This window comes from Hylobates moloch, unplaced genomic scaffold (genome assembly GCF_009828535.3).
Source record: "Hylobates moloch isolate HMO894 unplaced genomic scaffold, HMol_V3 SCAFFOLD_21, whole genome shotgun sequence".
Lineage (NCBI taxonomy): Eukaryota > Metazoa > Chordata > Mammalia > Primates > Hylobatidae > Hylobates > Hylobates moloch.
This window is the reverse complement of record NW_026652296.1, coordinates 22483805-22509087: the sequence shown is the minus strand read 5'-3', so window position 1 is coordinate 22509087 and position 25283 is coordinate 22483805. Positions and strand designations below refer to the sequence as shown.

Genomic DNA, 25283 nt, shown 5'->3' with positions numbered 1-25283 from the left:
ACATGCTAAGTTAGAGATGTCTGTGAGACCTCCACGCAGAGACATCAAGTAGTAAACGGCTGGATGGATAAGTCTGGAGTTCATGGCCAGGGCCCAGGCTGGAAAAATCAGTGTCAGGGTTGTCAGCCTGGAGAGAGCATTTACAGAAAATATTCCACCTCCAGGATAAGATCACCTAGGAAGTGAGTGGGGGTGGAGAGGAGAAAGGGACCAAGGACTGGGCTTTGGGGGCCCTCCAGGATTTACAGGTTGTGGAGATGAGGAGGAGACAGGAAAGGAGGCTGCAAAAGTGTGGCCAGTGAGGTGAGAGGAGGACTGGGTGACTGAAGATCTAATGGCAAGTGAAGAAAGCCTTTCAACAGGAGGAAGTGGCCATCCGTGCCAAATGCTGCGGAAGGGCCAAGGGTGATGAGGACTGAGAATTGACCCCTGGATCTAGAAACATGGAACGCAATGACGAGCTCGACAAGATGTGTCTCAGTGGCACAGTGGGGAAGGGATTCTGATTAGAGTGAGTGGAAGAGAGAAGGTGTGGAAACAGGGAACACAGACAACTGCTTTGTGGAGTTTTAATGTAAAAGGGTGAGGGTGGGAACATGGGGGCCTAGAATAGCTCATTTCAAGCTGGGCAATAATGCAGCATGTTCTCATCCTGATGGGAATGGCCCAGGGCCAAAGAGGGAAGATGATCCTGTAGGGAGGAGGAGAGAATCTTGCTGGAGGGGTGTCTTTGAGGAGGTAGAGAGGAACAGAGCACTGGTTCAGGGTCAGCCTCAGGCACATGGACAATTCATCCATGCTAGAATGCTGAGCCTGTGGGTACAGATGCCAGCAGGTAGGTGAATGAACTTCCTTCCGGTCTTACTGAGTAAGCGGAAGCAATTCACAGACTTCCTTCCAATTGCTTCTGCTTACCCAGTAAGACCAGCAGGAAGATCATCAGCTGAGATTTAAGTTGGGGAAGGTGGTGTTGAAGGTCAAAGGAGAGAGTAGGTGTGAAGTCATCACACAGGACTGTGGGGGAGTCATTCAGGACTCTGGAGGTGAAGTGGGATCCACTGGCCCCATTGGGACCCCCGGAGGTCAGTGGTCAGGAATCTAACACAATTAGCCTGCACAATTGTGTGGATTTTTCCAGCTTCGTTCAGCTTGAGGGTGCAGGTGGAGAGTTGTATCTCACGGAGGTTGGGATTTATCCAGGTAAGTGTGAAGGTGGAAGAGGAAAGCAAGCGAGTGAGTGTTTGAAAGGAAGTGATTACAATGTGAGCCTGGAATCTAAGCTAGGAAGAAGGGATGTGAGAATGTGACAGAAGGTAGGGGAGACATAATGATGGGGAAGGGATGTGGTGGAGGGTGGGGAGACATGCTGGAAAAGGGGAGTGAAAAGGTGGTTGAGCCAATAGGTTCAAGGTTTTGGGAGGCCTGAAGATGATGAAACTTGGGGCAGTGGGTGATCTGGAAAGAGAAGCAGTGGTAATAAAGGAGCGGGAGCCTTAACATGAAAACCCGGTGGGGAGAAGTTGGTTATGGGGGACGCCATGGGGGGAGTCATGTGGGGAACGAGGACAAGATCACTAGAGAAGAGCAGGACAGAAAACGGACAGGAGCATGCATGTGGACATTGCTCATTCACACAGCAAATGCTTTTTGCACACATACTACGCATCAGGCATGTGCGAGCTAACAGTGCATGTTGCAACCCCCAAAAATGACAACAAGAGTAACTGAGGGAAGAGTGACAATGAGCCAGGTCCTATCTGCCTGTTCTCCTCCTCTTGAGGAGGCCCAGAGAGGGCAGTGACTTCTCCAAGGGCACACAGGGAGCTAATAACAGAGTTAGAACTAAAACAGAGGTCTTCTTCTTCCCACAGCAGAGCCTTCCACGGACAAAATCTGAGCCCTTGGCCCATGATGGCCCTGAGAGGATCGTGAGATCCTTTGTGTACAATTAATATAGGAACAAACAGCAGGAGCTGCAGCAAAGATGACCAGGAAAAGGACAGATAAGGTCTCCTGGGAGCTGCAAAAAGACAGGGCAGTGCCCAAGGTCCTGGAGAGATGTAGAAGTCTGTGAAGTAAAATAGTATTTCAGGACAGTCAGTCTCCAGAAAGCACTGTGGTTCTCTTGCCTCTGGACCTTTGCACATGCTGTTCCCTTTGTCTGGAACGCTGTTCCCAACTCTTCACCTGGATAATTCCTATTCATACCATAGGACTGGGCTTTCCGTTACTTCCTCCATGAAGTCTTCATGGACCTCTACTACCCTAAGCCTGAACCAGAGGACTCATCTGTGCTCCCACAGCCCCCTGTCCTTCCCAACTGTCACACTTTGTTTACACTGGGTTGCAATAACCTGTTGCGATAACCTGTTGGCTTTTCCCCACCACTAGAATATAGGTTTCCTGAGAGCAGAGAACACACCAGACTTGTTCCCTTATGAATTCCCAGTGCTAAGCCCAGGGCCCAGTAAAGGTCTGTTACAACAATGGGGAAATACTAAATAGGAGTGATAAGACCTTCTATATTGGATGCTGCTAGTACCCCAAATCCAGATCCCCTCAGCAGGCAGAGAACCCATCCCCAGAGTCTGGAAGTATCAGCTGTCAGTGGCTCACAGATGCTCCCTCTCTGAAGAAGCGCCCTAGGCTGAACTGGATCACTGGCTCCCCCTGCCCCACCCCATTCCAGGATCAGCCCGCAGTTCCTGCAGTTCATTAATGATGGACAGACTGGGGATCAGCCCACAGTTAATGACTGACAGACAAGGCTTATAAAAGGCCAGTCCTCTATGCCTTAAGCTGGAGCCAACTCTGTGGGGCAGGTCATGCCCCAGCGCTCTTCTTGGGGTCAGCCCACAGCCTTGCCTGGCTCCTTCCCCTGCCCTGACCCTCTGTCCTTCTCCTCAGAGCCCTCCTCCAATAAGTCACTTTCCCAAAAATCTGTCTTAGGCTTTGCTTCTGGGGAACCCGATATCCACCTTAGCTGCCTCACTGATGGATGGACAAGTAGACAGATGGAACGACAGATAGACGGGTGGATGGATACCAACAAATTGCTTTCATCTATTCCAATTCTCCCATGGGAAAGATGAGGAAACTGAGGCTCAAGGAGGCTTGGTCTAGAACCTAGGCCTCCAGGGCTTTCCCTGCCTTCCCTCCACCCACCAGCACCTGAGGATGCTCTGGGGCCCCCGGCTCCCTCCCCACCACCTCCTGCTTGAATCCCCTGGAACCTGGCAGGCATGCTATCCTGGAGCGGAAAACCTTGACACCTAGAGCCCCAATCCTGGGCTCAGGCCTTGGGGGCTCCTCCTCCAGGGTGGGGCCTCTTTCTGGGGAGCCTGCAGAAGCTTCTGGGAAAGCAGCCTTTTCCTCAGTCAGTGGGCTGGAGGCAGCGGCTGGGCCAGATGTTTTGGTCTGAGTTGTTCCAGCTGGGAAAAAGCAACAACAAAGAAAAGGATGTTAAGCAGAAGATGGGCTTTCTAAGGGGAAAATGTCTCCTCTTTCTCCTTCTGACTAATAATATCTTACAACTACTGATCTCTCCCATGTGCCAGGCATTGCACTAAGCCCCTTACTTCTAGTGTTACCTCTCCCCACACCTCACTTTTTTTTCTTTAGAGACAGAGTCTCACTCTGTTGCCCAGGCTGGAATGCAGTGGCATGAATATTGCTCACTGCAGCTTTGAACTCCTGGGCTCAAAAGATCCTCCCACCTCAGCCTCCAGAGTAGTTGTGACTATAGGCATGCACAGCTTTTTTATTTATTTATTTACTTATTTATTTATTTATTTTTCCCTACCTCCCTCCCTCCCTCGTTCCCTTTCCTTCCTTCCTTCCTTCCTTCCTTCCTTCCTTCCTTCCTTCCTTCTTCCTTCCTTCCTTCCTTCCTTCCTTCCTTCCTTCCTTCCTTCCTTCCTTCCTTTTTTCCTTCTTTTCTTTCTTATAAATTCCTGGCCTCAAGCCACCCAAATTCTCCTGCCTCAGCCACCAAAGCACTGGGATTACAGGAAAGCCTCCACACCTGGCTTCTGGTGTCCCTTTGAACCCTCAAAATAACACTGTGAAATAGGTGACATTCCCATTGCACAGATAGGGAGAACCTGGACTCAGAGAAACTCAGTATTTGGCCAATGTCACACAGCCAGCGTATGGCAAAGGTGGAGTGTGAACTCAGGCAGTTGTAACACAGTCACAATGCCTTGCTCAATTTCAGACACATGAGACTTCAAGCCCCTTAACATGCCACACTGTATACTAAACCCCTGAAGCTGAGCCAGCCCAGGTGGTCTCTATCACTTACAACCAAAACCACCTGAAATGTGATCTCAACCAGACAATAACCTTGTACAGCTGAGCATGTAGGCATCTTACCTTTCCCCAAAGATTTGGCTCGGTTGGGTTTAGGAGAGTAGAGGGAACACAGGACTTTCCAGGGCCTATCGTGCTGGAGTGAGGCCTTCTCCGGGGTCACAGAGGGTTGCCTCTGCCCTTTCAAGAATGAGAATTTGAGCCCAGGAAATGGGGGCTCAGGGGAGGAGGTGTTTCTGCTAGGGCAGGGCATGGGCTTGGGAAGTCTCCCATTCCTCTGTTTGGTCTTCATCTCCATCTTTGTTTCAGAGGCTGGAGCTGCAAGAGAGGCTGGGGACAGGCGGGGAGAGGAAGCTTGTCTTGGTCCAGGCCTGAGCTGCACCATATTCTCTGGGCTTCCTAGAGGTCCCTGCATCTTGGAGGCAGCTGGCTCTTGTGAGACACCTGCCCTGAGGCCAGAGGCACAGTCCAGTGGGTCCTCAAGGACATTCATGTAGGAGCCTTGGGGCAGCCTTTCTGAGTTGTGGGTGGGTGCTTTATCATTGGCCTTTCTCCTCAAGCCCAAATTGCAGGGCTCCTCCTCAGAGCTTTCTGGCTTCGTGCAATCCCAATTTCCCAAGGAAGGTCCTTCATTGGCCTCTGAGAGAGGCAGTATCTTTTGAAATAAGGGAGTTTCCTTAGTTCCAGATATCTCCTCTAGTGCCCCAGAAGTACACCCACTGGATGTGCCCACCTCCCTGCTGGGAGACTCTCCTCTGCTCTCTTGGGAAAAGCCTAGGAGAGCCACATAGTCTCCCTCAAAGTCCTGGCTGATCACCTCGTCCATCCTGAAGGCCACCTCCCCAGGCTTGGCTTGCTCCACCTTGATGAGTCCTGGATACTTGCTCCCATATGTCCTGCCCTTACTCTTGGCCAAACTCTGGGCAAGAAGCACCTGGTTGTCCGGGGGGCTGGCCTGGTGCAACTCTTGAGGGCTGCTCAAATCCAGTGCCTCTAATGGAAGGGGCCCCCAGGCTTGGCCGAGGGCGTTCACTACTTGGGGTCTGTCATCCACAAACTCTGGGCTGGTTATCTTGGTCCAAGGCACAGGAGCGATCCCATTTTCTGATGCTACCAAGCAGTTGTGTAGGGGACTTCCCTCAAAGTCGCTGTTGATGGCCTCCAGCCATTCTTGGGTGAAAAGTATAGGGTAGGCTGGCTCAGGAACAGGCTTCTTGTCCACTGTGTGGAGGTCCAGGGAGAGGCATTTGATCATGATGCAGACAGACTGCTCCTCCCGGGGCTCCACTTGGAGGTAGAAGTCACCCTGGCGCAATAAGAGAGGGTTGAGGGGTGCCAAGTGGACCACAACTTCATCCCTCAGACAGAGCGGCCAGCCCTCATGTAAGAAGAGGCAGTGTGAGTAGGGAGCCTGTGGAGAGAAGGGGATGGCATCAGAGAACCTGGCCCTGAAAGGCTCCACCCTTGGATCTGCTCCTTTCCCTCTCCCACGTGGAATCTGGAACAGGTCAGGGACTAGGATTAGGCAGAATTTAGGAGGCACTCACTGTCAAGGTTGTGCAAAGGTTGACTCTCCTGCCCCACGCTCGTCCTGGCCCTGACCTTGGAAATACTAGCCTACTGACCCAAGCGAGAAAGCTCAGAGCACCATGCACTAGTTAGCAATCGGCTTTCCCAAGTGGTCCCCTTGCTTGGCTCATGCTCCCTTCCTCTCCCCATCTATCCAGAACATTTGCCAACCCAAATCAAGCCTTAGCCATCCATTTTAAAGCCAGGGAGACATGATTTAGACAAAGGTCTACGTTGCTAATTTGTGCAAATTGCTTAACTTCTTTGAGCCCCAATTTCCCTATCTGCAAATAGGATGATAATACATGTCAGTATTACTGGGTTGGTATGAGGATTGAGTGAGATTATACAGATGGCCTCAATTTATGGTGGGGTTATATCCTGGTAAATCCATCATAAATTGAAAATATCATAAGTCAAAAATGCATTTAATGTAACTAATCTACAGAACATCATAGCTTATTTAGACTAGTCTATCTTAAATGTGCACAGAGCGCTTATATCAGCCTACAGTTGGCCAAAATCATCTAACACAATGCCTATTTTATAATAAAGTGTTGAATATCTTATTGAATTTGGATAGTGTATGAGGGTGAAGTAGAAACAGTATTGAATGAGAAGTCAGGAAATCTGACCCTGCCACTAACTTACTAGATGACTGTCCAGTTTTTCCTGACCCAAAGGTTATTCTGGGCCTGAATATTTATTATTTATTTGTTTGTTTATTGTTTATTTATTTCTCATTAAATGAAGGTTTATTTGTTTTTTAATTTATTTCCCATTAATGGATAACAACACGAAGCTGAAGCAAAACTTAAAAAAAAATTTTTTTTAAACAGGAGTTGCCAGAAATTCCCTGTATAGGTGGGTACAGTGGGTCATTCTGGAACAGGCTGTAACCCAAGTGATCCCTCTCAGTTGAGCCTCTCCACTGGGCTGTGTGGGACCAGTGTTCGACAGTGACACCATGTGGCAACAATGGAAACAACAGCTCCACTGGGCTGACAACAGGTCTTTAACTGGCTTTTGGAAAAAGAGTCTGAGTTCTGTGGATTGAGTAAGTCCCAGACAATCTTATATAATTTGGATGTGTGTAGGGGAGATGTACAGAGAGTAAGACTGAATTTCCTGCTAATTAAGCAGGTGTTTCCTGGAATTATTGATTGGGGAAATAGTGAGATCTGACCATAGTTATACCTTATGTTGATAAACCCATTTATATCAGTCATATTGTAGACTGGGCTGCCTCAGAGAAGCTTAATATCCATAAACCTTCATGAGTCTGTAGGTTTCTCAACCCTTTTCACTTAGCCCTCTTGGGTTTGCAACATGCTTTCTCTCTCACCTTCTCATTGAATGAGAAAAAACAGCCCGGCCATTTTTTGCCAACAGCAAAGCACCAGAGTGATGATGGCTTTGATCATCTCACTTGACTTTCACCGTAACTCAGTTTGGTGTAGGCAGTTCAGGCATTATTATTTTCATTTTACAGATGATGCAACTGAGGCTCAGTGTGGTGAAACATTTGGCTCATAGCCACACAGCTGATAAGCATCAGGGACTTGGACCTAGGCCTTCACATTTTAAGTCAGCTGTATCTGTCCCCAAGCCCCACCAGACTTTATGTGAAGGTGGCTGCCTCTGGGTGATGGTGGCTGGAGAGGCAGACTTTGAGGCTGCCATGCTCTTATTTCAGATGGAGAAACAAGGAAGTGGGATAGCAATAGCCAATAGCTACTGGCACTTGCTGCATGCCAGAGTCTTTGCTAAGCCATGTGTGTCATCTCCATGTGTTAGGTGCTGTGTTATTAACGTTTCTGCTTGACACATAAGGAAACTGAAACTCAAGAGAGGTGGCATGGATCTCCAAAGTTCACAGTGATGAGCTTGGATTTGAACCTGGGGCATCTGACCCCAGAAGCCATCCTGTTAATCCCGCATGACTTCCCACTGCTCTGAGATTGACAGATATTTGCCTATCGTTACACTTAGATTAAACTCACCTACAAGGAAAAATAAAGATGTGGAAAGGCTGTTACCTTGAGGAAGCGGCCAGTGCAAATGAAGTTTAAATGGCCAAATAAGGGAAGTGGGCAATTGTGTAGCTTGTCAGGGAGAAGAAATAAGGATGGGGGAGCATCTGCATGAAATAGTATCATGTGGAAGTGGCTGCAAATGCTTCCATGAGAAGCTCCCTTCTTCTCCAATACCAGTTCCTGTGTATTGAGCTATTTCTATGAGCCAGGCTCTGTGCTAAGCATGTAAAATAGATTATCTCACTTTCCTTCTGGTTCCTAACCCTGGACTTTTAGCTGCCACATTCAATTTATTTCTACCACTGAAATGACGCACACAGTCCCCACCCTTCCTTGTTGCTTCTGAGGAGCTGTGTCCCTGACAGGCAGTGAGCAACTCAGGACAGGCTGATGGGACCTTAGAACCTCTTTGTGATTCTTGAGGCTGGGGTAGCAGGAGGGTGGGTGTTAATAACAACAGAGCAGGGAACAATCGGGAAACCCATGAAGGGAATGGCAAGTTCCTGCGGTGGGCATTTGAGCATTTGACGGCTTGGTCTCCTCAGGCTTCTCTCATCCTTTTCTTTTTTTCTTTCTTTTTTTTTTTTTTTTTTTTTTTTTTGAGACGGGGTCTCGCTGTGCCACCCAGGCTGGAGTGCAATGGCGTGATCTTGGCTCACTGCAACCTCTGCCTCCTGGGTTCAAGCGATTCTCCTGCCTCAGCCTCCTGAGTAGCTGGGACTACAGGTGCGTGCCACCACACCTGGCTAATTTTTGTATTTTTAGTAAAGACGGGGTTTCACCATGTTGGCCAGGCTGGTCTCGAACCCCTGACTTCGTGATCCGCCTGCCTTGGCCTCCCAAAGTACTGCGATTACAGGCATGAGCCACCACTGCCAGCCTTCTCATCCTTTTCTTAAAACGGCTCCACCCTCTGACCATAGATGTAGACATGTGACTCAAGCTTGGCCAATCCTGGTACCCCACTCCTCTGGCCACAGTGATTGGTGCAGGAATGGGCATATGACCCAAGCCTGGCCAATCAGGATCCTTCCTTGAGATTTTTCTGTGTGCAGTGGATGGGAAAGAGTTTATTTTCCTCTCTAGGATAGAATATAAATCCTTGAGCTTCCCTGGGTTCCAGCCTTGTGGGAACACTTAGCCTGGAAGAATAATGCCAACAAGCAGCACAAAGCAGAGACTAGGGACAGGAAGGGTCTTCATGGGATTTGATCAGTGGATCAACTTGGGCCTGAGGCCTGATCCACCCTTCCCTGGTCTGAGTGAGGATTCTGTCATTTGCAGCCAATGAGTCTGGCTAAAACAGTTTTCTCTCCACTTTGCCTTGGCAGAGGCCTCCCTGAGATCTGAGTGTGAAGAGGTCACAGGGGAAGAAAGCAAGAGTCCTGATGCCTCACGGGCTCTGGGGAAGCTCTAGGACCTTCTCTGCTATTTCCACTGAAGCTACCCCACTTCACCCAAGGCACTTGGCAGTGCCCACAATGTCAGGCGCAGGGCGGGCTCCCCAAGACCAAGGAGCCCCCAAGGATGCCTTTATTCAGGCCTTCTTCTCTGCTGGTGACAGTACAATGTAATGAACTCATAGATGTCACAGGGTAAAGCCCCTTCCATCTGGGGGGCTGATGTCTCCCCTTGGACAAGCAATGATACTTGGAAAGTCCCCCCACACCCTCAGTTCCCCTTGAAACGAGACACATGCCAGCCCACCTCCTTCTCTGCCCGCCTCCAGCCCCATGACTTTCTGGGACAGCTTGTCCCCTGGCCCTGTTTCCCCCTCGACTCACACAGGCTGCTTCTCGCACTTGCTCACACAGGCGCTTGGCAGGGATCAGGAAATCCAGAAGGAAGCTCAGCCCATCCCCCTGGAAGCCAGAGTCCAGGAGACGGAACACCTGACCCAGGACGGTGGGTGCTGTGGCCTCGAAAGGAGGATAGAGGCCCGCCAGGGCATGCTGGATGGCTGTGTCGAGGGATGGAGGGTCCTGTGGGGGACAGGAGGAGGGGGTGATAATAGCAATGATAATGAGGGCAGAGACCACTTCCCGTGACTTTCCAGGCCCCATATGCCTAAGGCCCCTGCTAATTCTCTGACCTCCTCTCCTACCCCACCCTGCTCACTCATCACTGCCAGACACACTGGCCTTCTTTCCTGTCCCTCAAACACACTAGGCACAATCTCACCTCAGGGCCTTTGCACTGGCTGTTCCCTCTGCCTAGAATGCTCTTCCTCAAGACAGCGTCATTCCCACACCTCTTGCAGGTCTTTGCTCAAATGTCATCTGCTGATCCACGGAGACGTGGAGGAATAGGGGTGGGGCGGTGGGCATTCAGGTCACGGTCAAAGAGAAAGAGGATTTTGGCATTGCCCCAGTCTGACCGCCTGGCTGGCCTGCAGGCCTGCAGCCTGAAGCTGAGGCACGAGGGAAGCCCAGCCCAGATCAGACAGCCCCACTCCACATGCAGATGGGAGAGTGAGAATAAGTGATTGCTGTTTTGCCACTGAGCTTTGGGGTCATTTTTCACACAGCAATAACTGCTACAAGTCCACGGCTGCAGACCGTACAGCCAGCTGCCTCCCATGGACCTCCTAGATGCCTCTCAGCCACCAACCACCAACACAACAGACCCAACCTGGCAACTTCCCAAATCTGCTCCTCCCGCAGTCCTACCTCGGTGATGACCCCACCACCCAGTCAGGCTCCTAGGCCAGAAATCTGCTCACAACACTGCTTGTCCTCCTGCCTCCCAACCCACAAACAGCCCTCAGTGTGTCCCACACCACTTCCCCTCCACCAACAGCTCTCCAGCCAGGTGCTCTGCTCTGTCCCCTGCCCTCACCCTGATCCAGGCTTCACCGCCTCTTCCAGGAAGGGATCCAGAAGGCAGTCAGCCCGTTCTCCTGGCAGTCAGAGTCCAGGAGAGGGAACACTGGGCCCAGGACCCAGGATCACCTGACTCCTCTCCTTGGCTGCCAAATTCTCGTCTTCCTCACCCCAGCTGCCATTTTCCACCAGGACCCCAAAGTGACCTGACCTCAAATGCAAACCTGACCTCATCAGTCTCTGTTCCAAACCCCTCAAAGGCTCCCACTGTCTTCAGGAAGCATCAGCCTCCAGGCATCCAGCTCCCCTGAGATCTGGCAGCTGCCCTCCACCCCCGCCTCCCCTCCAGCCTCGCCACCCCTCTCCATGCTTCGGCCACAGTGGCACATGCCTTCCCTCACTCACCTCCAGGCCTCCACACATGCAGTGCCTTCCTGCTGGAATGCCCTTCACTTCCACCCCTCCTCGCCTGGCCAACTCCTCATTCAAGACTCAGGTCAGCCGTCGCCTCCTCCAGGAGATTTTCTTGGGCGCCCCCCACTACCCCAGTGAGATCAGGTGTCCCATTTTCTGGGATCCCATAGTGCCCCTATTACAGCAGTTCCCACCTAAAGGCAGGTGTAATGGGTAGAATGACCTCCAATGATGCCCGCATCCTAATCTCTGGAACCTGTGAATGTGCTACCTTACAAGACAAAGGGGAGTTAAGGCTACAGATGGAATTAAGTTTGCTCATCAGCTGACTTTAAAACAAGGAGACCATCCTGGATTAGACAAATGGGCCCAGTGTAATCACCAGGTGGAAGAGGATGCAGAAGAGGGAAGGGTAAGAGGAAATGTGACTATGGGCCAGGGGCGGTGGCTCACGCCTGTAATCCCAGCACTTTGGGAAGCTGAGGTGAGAGGATCGCCTGAGGCTAGGAATTTGAGACCAGCCTGGGCAACATAGTGAGATCCCATCTCTTATTATGTTAAAAATCATAAATAGGCTGGGTGTGGTGGCTCATGCCTGTATCCCAGCACTTTGGGAGGCCAAGGTGGGTGGATCCCTTGAGGTCAGGAGTTCAAGGCCAGCCTGGCCAACATGGCAAAACCCCATCTTTACTAAAAATACAAAAAGTAGCAAGGTGTGGTGATGCGTGCGTGTAATCCCAGCTACTTGGGAGGCCAAGGCATGAGAATTGCTTGAACCTGGGAGATGGAGGTTTCAGTGAGCCGAGATGGCGCCACTGCACTCCAGCCTAGGCAACAGAGCAATAATAAATGAAATCGAATAATAAATAAATAGCAGAAATATGACAACGGAAGCAGGATCAGAGAGATGTGATATTGCTGGCTTGGAACAAAGAGCAGGAGCCAAGGAATGCGGGCGTCTCCTAGAAGCTGGAGAAGGCAAGCAAATGGATTCTCCCCTAGAGCCTCCACAAGAGAAACAGCCCTGCCAAGACTTTGTTTTTGGCCCAGTGAGATGCATGTCAGGCCTCTGATCTTTTATTACCTACAAGATACTATACTTGTGTAGCTTGAAACTAAAGTGTATGATCATTTGCTACAGTGGCAATAGGAGGCAGGTACAGTTAAGCACTGGCTTCTTTTCCTCTCTGGGGCCTCAGTGTCTGCACAGGACCCGGCACAAACAGGCGCTTCATAAATTTTATGGCAGAAGAAACAAAATGTCCATCTCTGAACCACAATTTTTCTTTTCTTTTCTTTTTTTTTTTTTTTTTATTATTGAGACAGAGTCTTGCTCTGTTGCCCAGGCTGGAGTGCAGTGTCCCAATCTCTGCTTGCTGCAGCCTCCGCCTCCCAGGTTCAAGCGATTCTCTTGCCTCAGCCCGAGTAGCTGGAATTACAGGCACCCAGACTGGAGTGCAGTGGTGCTATCTCGGCTCACTGCAGTCTTGACTTCCTGGGCTCCGGCAATCTTTCCACCTCAGCCTCCCGAGTAGCTGTGGACCACAGGCACCCACCACCAAGCCTGGCTAATTTTTGTATTTTTGGTAGAGATGGGGTTTCACCATGTTGCCCAGGCTGGTCTCGAACTCCTGAGCTCAAGCTGGCCACCCGCCTTGCCTTCCCAAAGTGCTGGGATTAGAGGCATGAACCACCACGCCTGGTCAGAACCACCACTTTTCTGTCAAATAGACAAGTTGGACTAGGCCAGAGGTTTCCACCCAGGTATGGTCTTAGGACCCATTGGTCATGAGCCTCACAGGGGCCCTTCTGGTTGCCCCAGCCTGGTTGCAAGCTCCAGGTCCACCTGTTGCCCAGGGGGCAAAGGGAGATGAGAATAAATAAGGACCCCACTCAAAGGGAGCTTACTTAGGAGGGAAAAATCATTTTAGTAAATGAGGCCCCTGAAGAAAGAGAAATACAATAGGAACTCTGAGGAGGAGGAGGGTGGCATTTCTCAATGCCAGCAAGATTCCAATGCCAGGAGGCTTTTACGGAGGACTGAGGCTCCCTCCCACCCATAGCCCACACAGTGCTGGGCACAGGGGGCCGCCATCACTATTTGTACAATGAATGAGTGAATGAATGAGTGTCCACAGCCCATTGTGATGTAAAGAGGGTCTGAACACTGCCGTGGCAGTGAGCTCAGAGAGGATGATGCAGACGGGCACCTGGTGCTGAAATCACATGTACCCAGGAGGTTTTACACTGAGGTGGAGGGAGGGGCCTTCAACTTGGCAGAACAGGGAAGGTCTCATCTGGCCTGGTGTCCTCTTCTAATCCCCCCCAACCCCCACCAATCACAGTCAAACTCTGACATTTCCCACCCCATGCAATCCTGGAGCAGTCCCTTCACCTGCCACGTGCCCTCCCCACTCCCTCCCTCCTCTCTCCTGAGACCTGGGCTCTGGCCTCTCTGTTGAGACGTCGGCTCCGGCCTCTCTGTGCAGCCTTGAGTAGGTCCTTTCCCTCTCTGGGCCTCTTTCCTTGTGTAAAGAAAGCATATTGAGCTGGGCTGAGCTTGCTTTGTTTTGGTTTTGGAAATTTAATCATTCATGATGACTTTTATGATTTTTAGCATCTCCTCATACTGTGCATACTATTAGCACTTACTATTTTTCTTCAAATCCACTCACTTTTTCAAAACTTACATAACTGTGTTTTTCAATGAGACTCTATATCATCACAGTGGTTATGCAAGTGCAGCCAGACTGCCCAGGTTCAAACTCTGGTTCTGTCACTTACTGGTTGTGTGTACCTGGCAAGTCAGATTTAACTCGTTGTGCCTCAGTTTCCTCATCTGTAAAATGGAGACTGTAATTACACCCACCTTAAAGAGTTGATCAAGATTGGGTGAGGTAATACATGCGAATTCTCTGCACAGGACTAGAATTTAGTAGGTGCTCATTAAGTAAGAGCCATCACTACAATTTCTGTGGTCATATTATTATTATTATTATTAGTGTGTGTGTGTGTGTATGTGTGTGTGTGTGTGGTTTTAAGGAGCAGAGAGTTTAATAGGCAAGAAAGAAAAGAGGAAGAAGAAAACAGCTCCCCCGTATGGAGACAGAGGGAGGAGGATTCTAACAAAGAGAAAACCCTGTGTGCTGCAGAAAAGTGGCTGCTTCTACAAGGAGGCTGGAGGAGATGGTGTCTGATTTGCATAGGGCTCAGGGGATTGGTTTGACCAGGCATGTCACTCACGTAGCCCATGAAAAAACTGGCCCTACTACCCTAGCCTTTTAATATGCAAATGCAGGGCGCCATGATGTTCTACATAGGTGGGGACATGTGGGGGCGGCCATGTTACCAGGCACATATGGGGGCAAGGGCAAGAAGAAGGTAGGAATCACCATGTTTGGGTGGATCTGTGGCAATATTATAATTGTTATTACATCATCACTATAAATGGAAAAATAACTGTAAACTGGCATAAATAGAATGTAACTCCAAAAATAAACTGATGATGCATTGAATGGTTTTTATATTATTTCATTTATAAAAATATATTTAAATATATTACTTATTATATAAAGTATACTTTTTGTTTACTGTTTGTATTTTTGTGAAAATAAATGACTTTAAAAAATAAAAATAAACAATGAAAACAAATAGTGCCATTAAATTCTAGGGACATCTGGTCACCTCTTGGAGCCTAAGGGGGTCTTCCTCCTCTCTTTCTCCCAAACGCATCAGAGAGATGTTAAAGACATCTTATCCCCAGACGAAGGCTTTCTCCTTAGGTCTGGAGAGGCTCAGAGAATTTGAAAGGGACTGACTGTCTCATCACATGGTTCCATGTCATTTAGTTCCAGTCTGTGACATACCTTGTGTTTAACCAGGCCCGCATTCCTGGCCCCTATACTATGCTCATGACCTTCCAGACTGACCCAGGGAAACTTGTAGGGACATAGAAAACTACCTGCTCACAGTGATTATACCTGGGCAGTTGGGGGAGGGGGGGGCGGGTGTGTATACTTCTATTTCAATGTCTTTGCAATGAGCCATTGCTATTATAATCTTTTTTTTTTTTTTTTTTTTTTGAGACAGAGTCTCACTTTGTCGTCCAGGCTGGAGTATACAGTGGTGCAATCTTGGCTCACTGCAACGTCCACCTCCTGGGCTCAAGCGATTCTTCTGCCTCAGCCTCCCGTGTAGCTGGAATTATAGGCATCCACCACCACACCCGGCTAATTTTTGTAGTTTTAGTAGAGATGCAGTTTCACCATGTTGGCCAAGCTGGTCTTGAACTCCTGACCTCAGGTGATCCGCCCGCCTCGGCCTCCTGAAGTGCTGGGATTACAGGTATGAGACACTGTGCCCGGCCCCATTATAATCTTAAGTATCATTTTTGTCAAGTAAAATAAACAAATATAAAGGGCACAGGTTGATGCCTTTTAACCTATGTATGAGTCCCTGTAACCACTTACCCAGATCAAGAGACAAAAGATTTCCATACTCCAGAGACAGACTCCTTGCCAGTTGTCTATGTCATCACTCTGGTCTGCATCCTAACCTCAGGGAAACAGTGAGTTAAACTATCTTTCCCTGATGTGCCTCAGTTTCCCCTTCTGCACATAGATGGGATTCTGATTCCTATCCTACCTCACTCAGATGATCGTTCTAGAGACACAAGGAGCTAATGGATGTAGAGGGTCTTGGGGAAAGTCAAAGGCATGGCCGCTGCTGTTATTGTTATTCATTCTTATTTACTTTCACTCATCCTGTCAGCCCAACCTTAAGTCCCAGTCTTTGTGTGAAGCATCCCCCCTCTTCTGGTCCTCCCTCTGTCCACTGCTGTCACCCCAATGATAATAACAGTCTCCAGGCGGCTACTGTGCCCAGGTCCCCTACTTGCATTCTCTTGCTTAGCCCACACGACGATGCCAGGAGCCAAGTAGGAATGACACGTTTTGCAAGTCAAGAAACCGAGGCTGATCTTGCCCAAGACCACAGAGAAGAGAAAGACAGAGCCAGGATCCAATCCAGACTGGTGCCTGCCAAGTCTGCCCAGATCTTCCCCTGTCTCCAGCCGCCCCCTCTGCCTGGGGACCACCAGCTGTGGGGACTGACGATCCCAGCTGCCTGTCCTTCCCAGTTTCTAGTGGCGCCTGAAGAAACTGTTTACCTCTCACAGAGCAAGGCTCAGAGTCTGGGACGCCCTTAGCTTTCACAAATTGGCTCGGTTTGCCACACACTGTTACCATTTAAGGGGCAGCCAGTAAAAAGGAAGTATGTTCCAAGTTAACAGAGCTCTGAGCTCTTGGCCAGCACATTACCCACTATAGGCCTGAACCCCAGGGGCTCATAAGCCGTCCAATTATTGGAGGAAGCACACTGTGGTGGGTGTGGGGGTGCCCAGGCGGCTGCAGGAAGGAACACTAGCTACTCTCATTCCCAATCCACCCGGCAGCCCAGCCTGGGACCACAGGAACCCAAACACCAGACCTGGGCCCCTCAACATCATTTCCATGAAACTTAATAGACGTGTTTCCATTCCTTCCCAGTGAGCACAGCCCGCAGCCGCCTGGGCCAGGCAGGAGCCAGCGGGTGTGAGGCTGAAAAGGAAGAAGGTGAGACGAGCCACAGCCCCCTCCCCTGCAGCCCAAGGTCAGAGAAGGAGCTCACCAAAGGGACAGGCAGAACCAGGCCCACACTGCTGGCTCCTATACCATGCTCACGACCTTCCGGACTGACCCAGGGAAGCTTGTAGGTTAGGAGGGACTACTTGCTCGCAGCGGTTATACTTGGGCAGGGGAGTAGGGGCATGCGTATACTTCCATTTCAATGTCTTTGCAATGAGCTACTATTATTATAATCTTAAATACCATTTTTATCCAGTAAAATAAACAAATATAAAAGGCACAGGATGATGCCTTTTTACCTATATATGAACCCTGTAACCACTTACCCAGATCAAGAGACAAAAGACCTCCACCACTCCAGAAAGAGGCCCCTTGCCAGCCAACTCTCCCACCCCTGACTATTGGAATTTTTTTTTAAAGAAAACAGTGTCATACAGTATGATCTATAGTATGAGTAAAACCATGTAAGCCTAGAAAAAACTCCAAGTGGACATTAAGTAAAGTGTTAACTGCAGTTACCCCTGAGGGCTGTGTGGGGCAGGGGCCTCGTAAGGCAGCCTTTTAATTTTCTTCATAGTTTGCTGGATTTTCCAAATATTCTGTAACCAGCTTGTACGGCTTTTATAATCAGGAGGGGAAAAAATAAAAGTGTGAGTGTATGTGTTTTTAAGGCTGGTTCCCTTTGTAAATGATTTCACCAGATGTTGTTAGCTGGACCTTCTGAGATGTGGACTAAGCTTTTCTTTTTCTTTTCTTTTCTTTTCAAGAAAGAGTTTTGCTCTTATTGCCCAGGCTGGAGTGCAATGGTGCCATCTCGACTCACTGCAACCTCTGCCTCCTGGGTTCAAGCGATTCTCCGCTATTCTCCTGCCACAGCCTCCCAGGTAGCTGGGATTATGGGCACCTGCCAACATGCCCAGTTAATTTTTTGTGTTTTTAGTAGAGACGGGGTTTCTTCATGTTGGCCAGGCTGGTCTCAAACTCCTGACCTCAGGTGATCCACCCACCTTGGCCTCCCAAACTGCTTGGATTACAGTCATGAGCCACCGCGCCCAGCTGGACTGAGCTTTTCTTAAAGGTCCAGATTTATCCATTTACTGCAAAGGGCAAAGATTTTAGTATCACTTGGCATTTGCCGCCTCCTTACTTGGGAAGAGAGGACTGAGAAAAGCCAAAATGGACAGAGTCCTAGCGCTACCTTCAACCTCTGCCCTGTTCCTTGGAAGAAAAAAAAAAAATGCCTAGGGAAGGTGAGATTATGCCCCTGACTCTCTGGGTGACCCTGGCCTCAGTTTCCCCATCTATAAAAGGGAGGCACTAAACATATCTATCTCCAAGGGCCCTTCCAGTAGGGGCATTCTAGAATTCAAAGTATAATCAGGGGCCGGGTGCAGTGGCTCATGCCTGTAATCCCAGCACTTTGGGAGGCTGAGACAGGAGGATCTCTTGGGGCCAGAAGTTCGAGACCAGCCTGGCCAACATAGTGACAGCCTGTCTCTATAAAAAATAGAAAAACTTAGCCAGGCATGGTAGCTCATGGTAGTCCCAGTTGCTTTAGGCACTGAGACAGGAGGATTGCTTGAGCCCAGGAGGTGGAGACTGCAGTAAACTATGATCACACCACTGGCAGAGCGAGTCCCCAACTCCAAAAAAAAAAAAAAAAAAAGTATAATCCAGTTCAGGAAGGTTTGGAGCTGGGATGTGGTTTCTAAATCGGATCAGTTAATCCTCAGTTGGTGAGAAAGTTTAAAAAGATCTGTCTTGGCTGGGTGCAGTGGCTCATGCCTGTAATCCCAGCACTTTGGGAGGCTGAGGCAGGCAGATCACCTGAGGTCAGGAGTTCGAGACCAGCTTGGCCAACATAGTGCAACCCCGTCTCTACTAAAAATACAAAAACTAGCCGGGTGTGGTGGCGGGTGCCGATAATCACAGCTACTCAGAAGGCCGAGGCAGGAGAATTGCTTGAAACTGGGAGGCAGAAGCTGCAGTGAGCAGAGATTGGGCCACTGCAGTCCAGCCTGGGTGACAGAGTGAGACCTGTCTCAAAAAAAAAAAAAAAAATCTGTCTCATCCATCTTCCTGCCTCAGGCCTAGGAAGAGTCAGTCTAAACCAACAGCCACAGGTATAAATAAATGCTTCCAGGGGCCTGACAGGTAACATGAAGACAGACACTGGCTGAATGTGAGAAAGCACTCACTTCCACCCTTTGGAGATAGCCTCAGCACCAGGGAAGCAATGGGGAATAGAGGCGCTTGGGGCATACACCCCTTCTCGTCAGCATCAGCTGAGTGTTGCTTTGGCCCAGCACCACCTGATCTACTGATTTTTCAGTAAAACCTCCCAATTTTGAAAAAGTTGGCCAAGCCAAACACATCTGTGAGCCAGATACGGCCCAGCGGGTGTCAGGTTGTAATTTCCAGTCTCAACGACCTGGGACACTCCTCCTGAACTTCTCCAGGCTGGAGATTCTAGAACCAGCATTCTGTGGCTCTGGCTGCCAGGAAGTTCTTGCTCACTTCCAATTAAAACTTCTACTTTAAGTCCTCTTTATTTTTGTGTGGGTGGAGGTATGAGTGAGTATTGGCTCGTATGAAAAAACTTTCAGAAACTGGAAAAACAGCCCTGATGCAGTGAGCCGAGAAGCGAGTGGGTGTCAGAAGACCCACGTTATAGTCCAGCTCTGTCTATATCATCTGCATGACCTCGACGCCCTGCCCCTCACTGAGCCTTAGTTTTGTATTTGTTCCTTTCTCTCCCTCTCCCCTTTTCCTCTGCCTTGGGCTCACCATCTCCCACCCAAACCACATCATGATCACAATTGTAACCAGAGCTGCTTCCTACTGTCTTGTGTGTTAGGCCCCTGCTAAGCATCTTTCATTAACTATTTTATCTCAATAATTCTATGGGCTGGGTATTTTTATTCCCATTTTACAAGTTAAGAAACTGAGCTCAAGGCTCTACTGCTACTAAATGGTAGCACTGGGGTGTGACCCTGGGCACATAACCACCAGCTGTGCTGTCTCTTTCCCCGGGCTCTCTGCTGCCACGCCAGGCTCCTCTTAGCCATCACAGTGGGCTTCCTAACACAGAGATCCAACTGTGACCCTCCACTGCTCAACAACCTCAGGTGGCTCCCTATTGCCTTAGCAACTCACTGGCCTGGTGCTGTGGCCCGTCAGTCAGCTCCCAGCTTATCTTCCCTACTTCTTCTAAACATACTTTATGCTCTAGCCCAGGGCTTTCCAATCATCATGGGTCCCATTCATGAGGCTCTTTCTGCCATGTTCACATATTTTAATTTGTTATTGGCCTACTTTTTTTATTATTATTTACTTAACGTTTGACTTTTTGTCAATTCTTTTTCAACTTAAATCTATTTTTTGGCTGGGTGTGGTGACTCATGCCTATAATCCCAGCACTTTTGGGAGGCTGAGGCAGGAGAATTGCTTGAGCCCAGGAGTTCGAGACCAGCCTAGGCAACACAGGGAGGCCCCATCTCTACAAAAAATAAAAAGTTAGCTGAGCATGGTGACACGCACCTGTAGTCCTAGCTGCTTGGGAGGCTGAGGTGGGAGGATTGCTTGAGCCTGGGAGATAGAGGCTGCAGTGAGCTATGATCATACCGCTGTACTCCATCCAGCCCAGGTGATGGAGCGAGACCCTGTCTCAAAAAAAATTATTTATATTTATTATTATGTGTTTGTGCTGTTTAAATTACTTCCTAATACTCATTAAGATGAAAAGCTGTAAACTAAAAAAATGTTCATCTAAGCACCATCTAAAATCTCCCCTCCTGGAACCCGTGTTAGATGCCCCACCTTGGAAAGTGCTGCCTGGACACACATCTCTGTGTCTCTGCTTCCACTGCACCGCTCCCTGGACTGAGCAACCTCCTGCCCACCCTTCAGAGCCCTTCCAGACTTGCCTCTCTTCTCTTTGCTTTTCAGGACACATGTGCTTCCAGGCAGAGGGATGGACCCCCACCACCCATTAGACACAGCCTAGAATTATCTGTGGATGAACCTGCCTTCTCCATGGACTGCCAGCCCCCAAAGCAGGAACCACGTCCTTATACAGGGCCTGGCACACCGTAGGGAACTGGGGTGGGGTACTGCCAGGCAGCAGGTACATGGGCAATGTTGAATGGATTAAACTGAACTTGGCTGGGCACGGTGGCTCATGCCTGTAATCCCAGCACTTTGGGAGGTTGCGGTGGGAGGATCACTTGAGGTCAGGAGTTCGAGACCAGACTGGCCAACGTGGTGAAACCCCATCTCTACTAAAAATGCAAAAATTAGCTGGGCGTAGTGTCACACACCTATAGTCCCAGCTACTCAGGAGGCTGAGGCATGAGAATCGCTTAAACCTGGGAGGCAGAGGTTGCAGTGAGCCAAGACAGTCCCACTGCATTATAGCCTGGGCCACAGAGCGAGACTCCATCTAAAAAATAAATAAATAAATAAACCCTGAACTTGACCGGTTTTTCTCATAGGTGGCCCACAAAACAATTTTGGGAGAACATAGATTGATGTGAAATCGCAGCGAGAAAGTTACTCCAGTTCTCTTCTATTCCTCCTGATGACACCAAGGACAACACCTCAGTCTGGAACCAGTCTATCTCGAACACCTCTCAGGCACTTACTGCTCACTCTGTTTAACAAAAGAAAACAGTCCTTGGGCTTGAAATTGTTCACCACCAACTTCATCCAGCCAGAATTTACTAACACAGATTTGCCTTCATTGAGTACATATTTTATAGTTACTTTCTTTTCTTTTTTTTTTTTTTTTTTTGAGACAAAGTCTCGCTGTTGTCCTCTAGGCTGGAGTGCAGTGGTGTGATCTCGGCTCACTGCAACCTCCGCCTCCTGGGTTCAAGTGATTCTCCTGACTCAGCCTCCCGAGTAGCTGGGATTACAGGCACCTGCCACCACGCCCGGCTAGTTTTTGTGTTTTCAGTAGAGACGGGGTTTCACCATGTTGGCCAGGCTGGTCTTGAACTCCTGACCTCTGGTGATCCGCCCGCCTCGGCCTCCCAAAGTGCTGAGATTACAGGCGTGAGCCACTGCGCCCAGCTTAGTTACTTTCTATTTATGACAATGGATACTTATTTTTTCATGGTTGTGATATAAAATTTTCTATTTAAATATATTTTTCAGTGTACAAAGTAAGTTGATGTAAAGAAAAATATTGAGCAAATAATAAGTAGTAGATTTTATTATTTTCTTATATATTTTATCCAGTAAGTGGATGTGTAAAAGTTGTTTCAGTGATACTAAAATTTGGGAACCATGGGACAGGATCAACCCTAAGCCCCTTTGCCATAAGATTCTCTGACATGGGGGTGCCCCCAAACACTAGACAGCTGTTAATCAAATGCCCCACAAAAATTACAGCTATGATGGGTTATCATAAAGGAAAGATACATGACATGCTAGAGTAAGAGTCAGGGAAATCAGGGAAGGCTTTCCTGAAGAGGTGACGTGGGTGAAGATTTACCGGGTAAATAAGAAATCATTAGGTGAAGGTATTCCTCCAAGCAGGAACAGCATGTGCAAAGGCCCTGGGGCAGCAGGGAGCATGAACCATAAAAGGCTTGGAAGCAAGGCTGGAGCGGCTGGAGCACAGAAGTGAGGCCAGGGAGGTAGGCTGGCAACAACCTTTATTCTTTAAAGACAGGCAAGGGAAGGAAATCTGCACATTGTTCCCAATCTAGAAAGAGTTGCTCACCCTTTGACAGGAGGCAGACCAGTGCCTGACCCTTGATCTGAGGATCTGGGCTTCAGTGAGGGGTTTCTAATTACTAGGTTAGGTGTGAAAGCAGGAGAGGCTTGGCAAACACCAGGTGCAGGCTGTGGCCCTGGAGCGACCATGACTGCCGAGTGCAGGCTCAGAATTCAGACTGTCCTAACTTGCACTTTCTGGTTGGGGTGACCTTGGGCAGCTACTTAAGTTCCCAGAGCCTGACGTCCCCATCTGTTGGAGATAGCAGCAGGTCTAATCTTAGAGTTGGTATGAGTTACCGACTCCTGGATGTAAATCACCTAGCACTGGGCCTTGCCTGTAGGGAGAGGTGAATAACCATTGGCTTATGACAGTACTTTCAAACAGCTCCAAGAGCCATGTGTGTGTACACCTGTCCCGCCAGTGCATGGATGTAGGTGCCTGGTTTTGCAATATATATGTCTGTGGTGTGTATGCCAATGTATGCCCACAGTTTAGCAGTATGGGGGAGCAGGTGGAGAAGGCACGGGTGTATGAGAGGGTGTGAACATGTGTTCAGCTGTGTGAGTCAGTGGGAGCATTCAAGTGTGCTCTGTGCGTGCACGTGTACGTGTGTGTGCATGTGTACGTGTGTGTGCGTGCTTGCATGCGTGTGTGAGAGAGAGAGAGAGTATGAACACCTCTATATGGAATTCCTCTGTTTGTGGAGATGCATTTCGGTGAGTGAAAACCCACACAAATTCAACATGGTTGGTCACAGTCACGGGGTTAAAGCCTTGGCCTGTCTTCACAGCTTTTTTCCAAATCCTTACAGCCCCTGTGAATTTGCCTGGGGCTCTTGTATCTGTCTGGAGCTGGGCTGAAATCCTCTGAAAACAGACTTTTCTTTCATTCCCTGTTGCCAGATACTGGCACAAACGCATCCCCGCCACCACCACCACCACCACCACCACACACACACACACTCACACACACACACACACACATTCTCCCAGAATGTTCCAACTTTTTTCAAGGTTCCAGCTCCAAAAGTCCCTTCCTCTTCCCTCTCCCCAGCCAATTCCCATGGAAGCACCCTGTGTTCACTGTGTATATCTGACTTTCCATAGCTGAGTCTAAAACAGCAAAAGCATCCCACGTTTTGGTAAGCAGTTCTCTCCTTTTCACCCTGGACCATTAACCCTCCTCGCCCTGCATTGCCTGGCTGGCCTGGGAGGGGACTTTAACCCCCACCACCACTCTCCCCCATATAAACTCACTGCCAGGACAATGTGCATATCACAGTCAGTTCCAAAAGAAACATGCAAAACCACCCCGTTTCAGCCCTCAGCCTCAGGGCTGAGATTCAGGCTCAGGTCTAGGAGTTGGGGAATATTAAAGTTTACAAGTCCAATCTTACTCCATCCATACACACGCATGGAGAAGCCCGGAGAGGACGCTGCCAGAGATGGGCTCCTGCCCTTGAACCCCTGCTGGGGTGGAAGCAGGTAAGCACAGCCCTGCCGAGGCACTGAGGATGGTCTCAGCGTAAACGGCCAGGGCCACCCGGGGCTGTTCTGTAGGGAATGGGGGAGGGCTGTGCCCACTGAAAGGGGGCAGAGCGAGGTGGTCCAGGCCTTGGCGCGTTACCATGGTGACGGACTGCCAGCGGAGGGCGGCGCGGCTCCTGTCCTGGGCGCGGGGTCTGTGGGTCCGCGGGTCCGTCTGTCTGGGGCAGCCCTCGGTCCCGCCTAGCTCTGGAGCCAGGGGAGAGGGCAGGCCCGGGGCACCGACCCCGGCGTCATCTCGGAGGAGCGGCCGGTGGGGACAGGGAGAGAGACTGAGAGAGAGACAGAGAGGGACTGAGGCTGGAGACGGCGAAAGGGAGCCGCGGGCGGCGCGGGTCGGGCCACCAGACGGGGGGCGGCAGCAGAGGCGGAGCGGGGCGGGGCGCGGCGGGACAGCGGCCCCTTTGTGCCTGCGCCCTCGCCCCCAGCCCGCGCGCCCCGCCCCCACCGCCCCCCCTTCCTTCCGCCCACCCCCTCGGCAGCCAGCTGGAACCCGAGGAACCCGAGCCCGCCCCGCCGAATTTTCCTCCTCGCTCCTCGCTCTTCCCACGGCGCGCCCGGTCCTGACGGCCCCATTGTACAGACGGGCAGAACGAGGCCTCGAGCCGCAGCAGCCGGGTTAAGCGCCCGCGGACCTCGCTGGCATATCAGAGTTCGAGTCTCCTCCTCCTACACTTCCCAGGGAGTCACAGACTCTCTTAAGCTTCTATTTCTTCATCTGTAAAATGGAGTGGGATGATGATGATGATGACGATGATAATGATAGTGCCTGCTGCTTAGATTTGGCGATGAGGAGTAAGCATCTGTCCCAGTGCCCTTGAATTCTCCCACATTATGCCCCATCATGACGGCCTAATTCAAGGCTTTGAGGTGATGACGGCTGTGTGCGAGTTCTGTTCTTGACTCAGATAATGACCTTGGCCAAGTCGGTATCTCCTACTGAGCCTCAGCTTTGGAGTAAAACAAAGAAACTAGATGACTGCTAGGGTCTAAATGTGCGTGTACCTCCCAAATTCATATGTCCAACCTAATCCTCAGTATGATGGTATTAGGAGGTGGGGCCTTTGGAAAGTGATTGGGTCATGAGAGGACAGAGCCCTCACGAATGGGATTAGTGCCGCTCTCTCTCTCTCTCTATATATATATACATATGTTATATATATATAGGCACTAATATATATAGGCATATATACACACACATATACATACATGTATATATACACACACACGCACACACA

General features: G+C 49.7%; 1 protein-coding gene across 2 annotated transcripts in view; it reads right to left on the bottom strand.

Annotated features, from left to right (window-relative positions):
* The window catches only part of KIAA1755 (KIAA1755 ortholog), a 50422-nt gene extending 26061 nt beyond the window's left edge, over nt 1–24361 (bottom strand). The window contains exons 1-4 of one of the 2 annotated variants that reach the window (XM_032143265.2): nt 24128–24361; nt 9701–9898; nt 4375–5722; nt 3234–3431 (exon numbers count right to left, since the gene is read on the bottom strand). In XM_032143265.2, coding sequence (XP_031999156.1) covers nt 3234–3431; nt 4375–5722; nt 9701–9898; nt 24128–24130 — 1747 coding nt within the window. In that variant the 5' untranslated portion in view covers nt 24131–24361. The remainder of the gene's footprint in view (nt 1–3233; nt 3432–4374; nt 5723–9700; nt 9899–24127) is intronic. The other variant, XM_032143266.2, reaches the window with a different exon arrangement.
* Between the last annotated feature and the right edge of the window lie 922 nt (nt 24362–25283).